The 9,845-nt window shown below is 36.3% G+C and overlaps 1 protein-coding gene across 1 annotated transcript in view; it reads right to left on the minus strand.

Annotated features, from left to right (window-relative positions):
* Positions 1-344, minus strand: part of LOC117175576 (GPI mannosyltransferase 4) — a 197,895-nt gene extending 197,551 nt beyond the window's left edge. The window contains exons 1-2 of the mRNA XM_033365283.1: positions 288-344; positions 97-190 (exon numbers count right to left, since the gene is read on the minus strand). Of these exons, the coding sequence (XP_033221174.1) occupies positions 97-190; positions 288-344 (151 nt within the window). The remainder of the gene's footprint in view (positions 1-96; positions 191-287) is intronic.
* Positions 345-9,845: the final 9,501 nt, after the last annotated feature.

Genomic DNA, 9,845 nt, shown 5'->3' on the forward strand with positions numbered 1-9,845 from the left:
TCATTTGAAGGATCAAGCTCGACGAAAATGGTTCACATTAGTGAATACTAATGCCATCTCTTAGAATTTTCAGGTACTTATCAGACTGCCTAGTACTTTCATCTTCAGCTGTTTCGTACCCGTCACTTTCGGATTCTACTGAATTCAGTTCCTCTCCTGCAAGACGTGCGGATATTTCTATCGGCAGTGTCTGTAACCAGGTTGAAGAAACTTCATTTTGAACTTGGACCACATAGGCTTTGACCGCACAGGCTCTTCAAATCCTGCCTCACGCTTGCATGACATACGGGTATTTCTAACGGTGGTTCCTGTAACCAGGTGAGAGACTCTCTCTTCACTGCCATGGTTAATTTTTGCAGAAAATGTTTCGAAGGCATTATTTATTAACTGATTAATAGAATTACAATCATTGTCGATAAGTGAGCCTCTAAATCGAAATCAAGAGCCGATACAGTGCTGTCAATAGCAAGTATTTGCTTTCGATCTCTAAGACTGAAAGTATCGGTTGTATCCATGTTGTTTGAATTTACTTCACTTTATTTGGAGTAGTCGGTAATAATGATGTTCCCTTTTTGGTGTCTCCGAACTTACAACTTTCTTGTCTTTCCACAGGATTTCTAGATAAAGCGTCTGCGTTAGCATTCACTTTTCCGGATTTATATATGATGGTATAATCATATTCCTTCAGTCGCAAACTCCACCTAACTAAGTTGGAACCATTGTTCTTTACATTATGAAGCCATACTAAAGGTCTGTGGTCGGTGATCAAGATGAATTTCCTGCCATAAAGGTAGGGTCTAAAAGTTTCATCACCGAATAAAATCGCTAGAAGTTCCTACTCGATTGTTGCTTACCGAGTTTCTGCATCATTTAATGTTCTTGATGCAAATGCAACTGGAAGATCTAACTCTACTTCTCCTTGAATTAAAATAGCCCCCATCGCGTTGTCTGAAGCATCAGTTGTAACGATAAAGGGTTTACTAAAGTCGGGATATTGGACAATTGGGGATGTTATAATCAAATCCCGTAATTTTTCGAACGCTTCTTGTTGGGGTTTGTCCCAATGCAACTTTGTGCCTAATTTTGTAAGAATGGTCAAAGGCTTAGCTAATTTAGCAAAATCAGGTATGAATCGTTGGTAATACCCGATAAAGCCCAGAAACTGTTTGACATTCTTACGTGTCTTTGGGCGGGGAAATCTTTTGACAGCTTCAATTTTTCGCGGGTCAGGTTAAACTCCTTGTTGTGCAATCACGTGACCTAAGTATGTAATTTCTTTTCGTAAAAAGTGAAATTTTTTAGGTTGGAGTGTGAGCCCTGCGGTTTGAAGTATGTCCAAGAGTTTCTTTAGTTTTTCCGAATGCTCTTCGAGTGAGCTAGCATATATGAAGATATCGTCCATATATACAAAAAGCTCTTGACCTTGAAAACCAGACAAGGATCCATTGGAATTTGATGGAATCCAGCAGCTAGATCTAGGGTTTATAGAAACTTGGCGCCGCCACAGTGGTCGGAAACCCCAAAAAGCTGGCTAAAATTAAAGGTATTATCGGAATTCCATAATGTTTGGTATACTTACGTTTTCGGGGTCGCTGATTACGATATTAGATTCAGATTTTCGAAATTCAAAATGGCGGAACCAATATAACGGACAAATTTTGAGAAAAGTCATTCAATCTTTTTAAAACTCGGTATGTTTACGTTTTTAAGGTGGCTGATTACGATGCTCAATTCAGATTTTCGAAATTCAAAATGTCGGATCCAATATTGCGGACAAATTTCGGGAAAAGTCATTCAATCTTTTTAAAACTGGGTATACTTGTGTTTCCGAGGTCGCTGATTACGATAGTAAATTCAGATTTTTGAAATTCGAAATGGCGGATCCAATATGGCGGACAAGTTATTCGCAAGTGTTTTGAGTTCGACGATGTTCAGTTTTCCTGCGCTTTGTCTTTTCAGCGCTGTCAGCAAAACTAACCGGAGGACGACCTGAGCCAGTATTTTCTTGAGACTCCGGAAAATTTCCATGGGCATCATTGAGGGTTACGAATTTTTCCAGCCAATCTTTATTATTTTTTAAAAATTCCCCTTCTTTCCGGGAAACTCTTAGCCATCTTGTTCGAAAATTGTCTACTGATTTCGACACGATTTGTCTTTTTTCATTTGTTAACTTAAAATTAAAGTTAAGTTTTTTCGACAATTCCAACTCAATAATTGATTAAATGTTGTTGGCATCGTCGTGTAAATGTTTTTTTAAAAGATTGAAGAGTTCTCCTCGTGTGTAGTCTGGAGGGTCTTTTTTTGGTTTATCCATTGTGGTTCCTGAAAACAATTGTCAGACTTATCAACTGATCAGGAATGTTGCTGAATTTATTATGAAGATCCCAATTAAAAAGTCTGACATCGAAAAAAAAAGAATTTTTCTGTCGACAGATTCCCCAATAATTTGTTTATTAAAGTTGTTTTAAAAATCATAAGATTAATAAAAAAATGATGAATATTGCTAAAGTTATCACAAAGTTCCTTAATAAAAAATCGAAATCGAAAAAAATAATATTTGAATCAGAAAATCACTGATAAATGCCTTTGTTTATTTAACTTGTTTATAATATTAAGAGTCATAATCTCAAGAAGAAATTTATTCATTATAATATTGTTTTCATCCAAATTTCTTGTAATATAACTTAAAAAACGTAAAATTATGGAAAATCGTAGAAAAAATTTTTTTACCAAATAATTTGTTTATATAGATTATATATTTATAAATCGGTCAATATTTTTGGGCCGTACGTTATTTTGAACCAAAAAAGTCATATTTTCCCAGTTTGCGGCCACCATCTGCCTAGAATAGTCTACAATAATGGGATAACGCGACAAGTAGTCAATATATAGTCCAATACTCATTAATCCGCAGCTAATTTTTTCATAAATTTTCAGAAAAAAGTATGTCGGATACTATGCAGGTGTTCATTAGACAGGATACTACAGGATAATTAACTTTCGTCATAGATGAAGACAATTGATAACAGTTTAGTTTACATAGTTGTACACAAAATTATTATATATTTATAGAAATGTGTTAATGAGATAGAATTTTCCGAGTTATCGATTTCAATTATACATACCTTTACTGAATGAATCCACCTTACTGCATTGAAAATCGCCAAATAAAAGAGATTTTGTGAACATTTTCACTGAGAGGCACTCAATTATTTGTTTGATTTTTTAACGCAGCACGAGTATAGGTTAAGTTTGCACTAAAACGTAACTTTATTATGAGGCAATGAGCTCCATCTGCTATCTCAAATGAACGCAGAGGAGCCTACTCTACCGACTTCAACAGTTCAAATTACAAAAATAAAATTTTCTTTCGAATTTTGGCCAGCTTATTGGGTTTTCAGACCACTGTGCGCCGCCTAGTTGGTCCAATATATCGCAGATATTTGGCAACGGGTAGGCATCGCCGATAGTTTTCGAGTTTAATGCCCTGTAGTCAATAACCGTTCTCGTTTTTCTACCCTCTGGGAGTCGGGTTATTTGGGGAATATTATTAAGGGAGAGTGATAGGGGGAGTTAGAAGGTTTAATTGTTATATTTATTATATTATATTTGCGCTTCTCCCTTGTCGAATTGAGTTTGGCGATATTTTTTGACATTTACAACTTTTTCATCACAAGTATTAATTTTGTGGGTAGTTACAGTAGTGCTTCCAAGCTTGTCTGTTGGTAAATGATATTGGTACGGAAATTTGTCAATGAGCCCCATCAGACTATTAGTTTCTTCATTATTTAAATTTGTCAAGTCCTAATGTGGAACAGTATCGCACATCCTCCGTGCATGAGTTACTAGCTTTTCAGAATATGGGTCATTTTTATTTAAACTGGGTTTTTCTAGATTTATGAGATTATATTCTTCCAGTTCTAAGGGTGGCAGTGATATCTCGATATCTTCATGGGTAGCATTTATTGCAAAACCTTAGCAAATCCATTTTCTTAAGTTACCAAGGCCTCTCCAAAAAAAAATACCGGATACAGTCCAGATCCTTGGCAAATACCCTGATTTAAAACCTTTTTCTTTTACAGGAAGTGTAACCAAAGTTTTGTGCCGAGCTGGTAACCTGATTGCGGTGTGAGTTTCAATAGGAATGGTTATTCCACCCACAATCATTTCTCCACTTTTATTTCTCTTAAATTTCAGATAATTTTTAAACTTCTCAGGAACCACCTGGAAATGGACTAATTCACCTTTTATGGGTGTTTTCATTTCTCCTAAAGTTCTTGTTACTCCCTTTCCTAATTTTATTAGGTTGAGATCGGAACCAGTATCCACGAGAAACTCTGCAGCCTCACCCTAGAAGGTATTTTCATTTATTATTATTACAGGATTTATATCTACTTTTGTGGATCTGAAGGTGCAAAGGACCCAACGTGATTAGACTTTGAAGGGCACGCGTTTCGAGGATATGATAACCTCCATTAAATGTCTCATAGATCCATATAGACCTTCTATAAGTATCTAATTGTTCCTAATGGTTTCTATTGGTAGTGCCACTTAGAGAAAATTTGCCACATAGAAAATCTATAAGTATCTGTATGGATTTCTTTATGATGTATTCTATGTGGATTTCCTATTAGAATTTGAGATGGTTTGAGAGTGGAATTCCAAGAGCGTTCCTTTTGTTATAAGTATTTATATGGATATCCATACGTGATTTTCCTGTCGACACACTCAATCCCTAAGCATCTACATGGATTTATATGAATGGTCCTAACATGTAATCTTTTTGAAATTACAAAGAAGATTTGAAGTGGTTCCTCTATGAATATACAAATAAGATTTTTTTAACATTGTGCTAATTCCCTACTTCTATATGGTTTTATATGTATTCTCCTGACATGTAATTTATATGATATTGCAAACAGGATTTTAAGTGATTTCTATATGGATTTTATAAGTAGGACTTTTCTGATGACGCGCTAATTACCTACTTCTATATGGATTTATATGTATCTTTCTAACATATAATCTACATGGAATTACAAAGAAGATTTGATGCGATTTCTATATGGATATACAAATAAGATTTTTTTAACATTGTGCTAATTCCCTACTTCTATATGGTTTTATATGTATCCTCCTGACACGTAATCTATATGCAATTGCAAACAGGATTTTAACTGATTTCTATATGGATTTTATAAGTAGGACCTTCCTGAGGACGCACTCATTACCTACTTCTATATGGATCTATATGGGTGAAAAGAGAAAGGAAAAGAGAAAAATAAAAGGGAAAGAAAAGAATAGGAAAAAGAACAAGGGCAGAGGGAACCATTGCCCTTCCCCTTTACCCTTTTCTCATCCCCCTTGCATTTTTCTTTCCCCTTCACCAATCCCCTTCACAGTTTTCCTTTCCCTTTCTCACTTTCGCCTTTTAACCCTTTCCCCATTTATTCTCCTATTGCTCTTTAGCATTTCCGCTTTCCCTTTACACCATTTCCCCTTTCCCCTGATCTTTATTTCCCTGTTTCCTCTACTTTTTTCCAACTCTCTACGTTCTCTTTTTATTTTTCTAATTTTCGCCTTTTCCTTCGTGCTTTCCCTTTTTTTCCTTCCCAATTTATCACTTTTTCCTTCATTTGTCCTTAACCTTGTTCCATTTTGCTGATTCTCTTTCCCGTTTAACCCTTCCCTTTTAAGCTTTTCCTTTTCATCTTTTCCCCGTTGCTTTCAACCTTTCCCCCCTATTTCCCTCTTTCCCCTTTTCCTTTACTATTTTAATTTTCACGCTTTTCCCTTTTTCATTTTCCCTTGTGAAAAAACGGAAAGGGAGAAATCGAAAATGGAAAAATGAGTAAATTGGTGAAGGGAACGGTAACAGGTTGAAAAGGGAAATATTAAAAGGGGAAGGGGAAAGGGAAAAATAAAAAGGGAATAAGGAAAAGGAAAAAGGAAGGAGAAAATGAGACACCGGGAAGGGTGAAAAGGGAGAGGAAAAGGAGGAAAGATACAAATAAAAGGGAAAAGAGAATAGGAAAAAGAACGAGGGTAAAGAGAACGGGGAAATAGAGGAAGGGGAAAGGCGAAGGTGTGAAAAGGGAAAGCAGTTAAGAATAATGGGGAAATGGAGAAATAAGTAAAGGAAAAGGGGAACAGAAAATGGAAAGGGTGAAATGAAGAAAAGAGAGAAAGGTTGAAGGGAACGGAGAAAAGATGAAAAAAGAAAGGTTAAAAGGGCAAAGCGAAATAGTTAAAGGGGATGGGAGAAAGGAAAAGAGAAGGAAAAAATGATAAACAGGAAAGGGTGATAGGGAAAGAAAAGGGCGGAAATAGGAAAAGGGAAAATAAAAGGGGAACGGGAAGAATATGAAAGAGGGTGAAGAGTACGGGAAAATGAAGACATGGTAAATGTTGGAAAGGGAAAGGGGAAATGGTAGAGAAGAATTGAGAAAAGGAAAGGGTTAAAAGGGGAAAGGAAACGGTGTATTGGATTGGGACAGGGTGAAGAAAAATTCAAGGGGGATGAGAAAGGGGTAAAGGGAAAGTGAAATAAGAAAGGTGAAAGGAAAATGGTGAAAGAGATAACTAACAGAGATACAGAGAGACTTCACGATCCAGCCGCTGCCTGATCGTGCTCACCAAACGTCCTTTATTTTCTTCACATGTTTGTTTTTATTTATTAAAAATAAAGTTCCGTCACATGCATTTAGTATTATTGTTTGGCCCTGGACGTACAGATATCTTGTATATCCCCCACCTAACCTGAAATACCTAATCGACGCGTCCGGCCGCAGGGGCCATTTTGATTCTGGCGTCCATTTGCTTTCTCCTTCCGTTCGGTAAACAGGTATTAATTGGACGTTTTTGGACGGGAGTTTTGCGACGCGAACGGGAGGACAACGGAATATTTCGAAGCCGTTCTATATTAAAAAAATTTATACCCATATTTGAATTATAGTATTCGGATACGCGCTGATACGCGGCACAAAAGAAAAGGTGTTTGTGGATGATATAACAAATTTCGACCCTAATAATAAGAAATTAAAATATTTCAATGTAAGTGTTTCGATGGAAGCTGGGAGGAGGCATACGTCTTTCTCGTAAATGATAAATTCATACATATAATTCGCAGTGTTATTATAATATAATTGATGTATCCATATCTGTATTTTAATAGCAAAACGTGGAAACTTTCGGATATAATGTAACTATTTCATTTTTAGTTGAAAATTGATATTCTTTATTGTAAATTGAATTTTTCGAGCTAAAAATTTATATACGAGGTGTGTTCAAAAAATAAGGTGACTTTATGCTTTTCTCAAAAAATATTCATTTATTCCTCAATATTTATGTTGTCCCCTTCAAAAAAATCCCCCTCAGATATAATACACTTGTGCCAACGTTTTTCCAATCATCGTAGCACTTCTGATAATCATTTTGTGGTATGGCCTTGAGTTCTTTCAGAAATGCAGTTTTTATCTCCTCAATCGTTGAAAATCGATGTCCTTTCATGGGTCTCTTCAGTTTTGACAAAAGAAAAAAGTCACTGGGGGCCAAATCCGCAACCACAAAATTTATTAAACAAATTCATAGTAAACTAATATTACATTTAATTAATCAAACGAATGCACCTCGCTTTGTTTTATTTAGATAATTTAGATCAATTAAAAATAGAAGTAGCGAATTCAAACTCACGAAAATTCGTGCAGCCCCCTTCACGATCTGTTGACTCTGTTACGGATTTCAACTCAGATGACGGTGCAAACCCAAAATCAAAGGTGAGTTTTATAGAATTCCTGTGCTTTTTTTATAAATAAATAAAAATAAATTACAAAATTCGGAATTATGTTTTTTCAGATGTTTTTTTCATGAGAGTCAATGAGGCATTTCCCCATAAGAAATAAAGATACCAACAGAGGCGTATAGAAACCACCCCATAGTAGCTATTAGCAATTCCATATAGAACCACATAAGCCCAGAAGTCTATCAAAATTAATGAGGCATTTCCCAAGAAGAAATAAAGATACCAAGAGGAGCATATACAAACCACCCCATAATGGCTATTGGCAATTCCATATAGAGCCACATAGGCCGAGAAGTCTATCAAAATCAATGAGGCATTTCCCCAGAAGAAAGAAAGATACCAACAGAAGCATATAGAAACCACCTCAGTAGTTGTTGGTGACTCCATATGAGGCCGTATAGAACCAGAAGTCTATGAAAATCAATGGGACATGCACCGTAACGAAATAAAGATACCAACAGAAGCGTATAGAAACCACCCCAGTGGCTATTGGTAATTCCATATAGAGCCACATAGGCCCAGAATTCTATCAGAATCAATGAGGCATTTCCCAAGAAGAAATAAAGATACCAACAAAGTCATATAGAAACCACCTCAGTTGCTTTTGGTAATTCCATATAGAGCCACATTGACCCAGAAGTCTATTAGAGTCAATGGGGCATTTCCCCAGAAGAAATAAAGATATCAACAGAAGCGTGTAGAAACCACCCCAGTGGCTATTGGTAATTCCATATAGGATCACATGGACTATGATAGTGTGTGGTAATTCCATATAAAGCCGTATAGACCCGGAAGTCTGTGAGGATCAATGATGAATTTTCAAAAATAAGGTAAAGATATCAACAGAAATTTACAGAAAACACCTGAGCGACTACTAGTAATTCCATATAGATTCTTATAGAAGTGCGAGTTCTATATGCATCTATATGCAATATACCTTGACAAAAGGCAATAATTTGCATATTGAGTTTTCTTCTATATGCTTCTATAAGTTCTTTCATGGAGGGTACAGCTATTTTTTCCTTCATTCCTTTCTGGAATCTGTTCCAAAAATTTGTCCTAGCATCAAATGTTCTTTTTGCTAGACAGTTTTCTTCGTATTGGTTAGGACCTTTACAGAATCCACATTGACGTATGACTTTTGATGCCTGTGTTTGTTGCGAGGATATGTTTCCCCATTCAGGACAATCTCTTATTAAATGTCCCGATTTTCCACACTTGGAACATTTATATGTGTGGTCTGGTCATTCTCGCGAACCTTCAATTTTGTTTATGAGATGATGTTCATTCCTATTGCGAATGTTATCGCGTATGTAAGCGTGTGCTCTAGGGTAGGGCTCAACTTCTTTTATGGTATTTCTTAAGTGTGTTAAACATTCTACCTTGGTTTCTATGGAAAGCGCTGCATTTATCGCGGCTTGTAAGTTGCTTCCGCGGCGATTTTGCACCCTTGTTTCTATTTTTTCTTTCCGATCTCGAATAAAGCATGAAATAGCGTTTTGTGTTGCGCTTAATTTCTTCCAGCTTTAACTTCGTCTGGAAAACCCTCATTAATTGTTTCCAGAATACGCCTCAGGAATTCACTGACTCGAATTCCGTACTGCAAGACAGATTCATTTTCCGTCTGTACGACACTTGATATCTGAGCCTGAAGTTGACTCAGATCTCTTTGTGGGCTAAATGCAGTACGAATCCCTACTGAAAAACCCGACGTCGGACCCTACTATTTTCCTTCGTCGTAACCGACGTAGGAACCCACGTAGGATTCTAATAGTTTCCGACGTCGAAAACGACGTAGGAAACTTAGTCGAGTATTGGGACCATTTCCGACGTCGGAAATTATTAGGATCCTAATAGAATCCGATGAGATTATTTTTGTTAATAAAATGTTTATGAACTAATAACTTTTATACATTTAATTCTCAATTTATGGATAATTTATAGTATAATTCCACGTGCATCCCAAAAAACTGTAGCCATAACCTTACCAGCTGACTTTACGGTCTTTGCCTTCTTTGGAGCTGGTTCGCCTGTGGAAATCGAC

This window comes from Belonocnema kinseyi, chromosome 6 (assembly GCF_010883055.1).
Source record: "Belonocnema kinseyi isolate 2016_QV_RU_SX_M_011 chromosome 6, B_treatae_v1, whole genome shotgun sequence".
Classification (NCBI taxonomy): Eukaryota; Metazoa; Arthropoda; class Insecta; order Hymenoptera; family Cynipidae; genus Belonocnema; species Belonocnema kinseyi.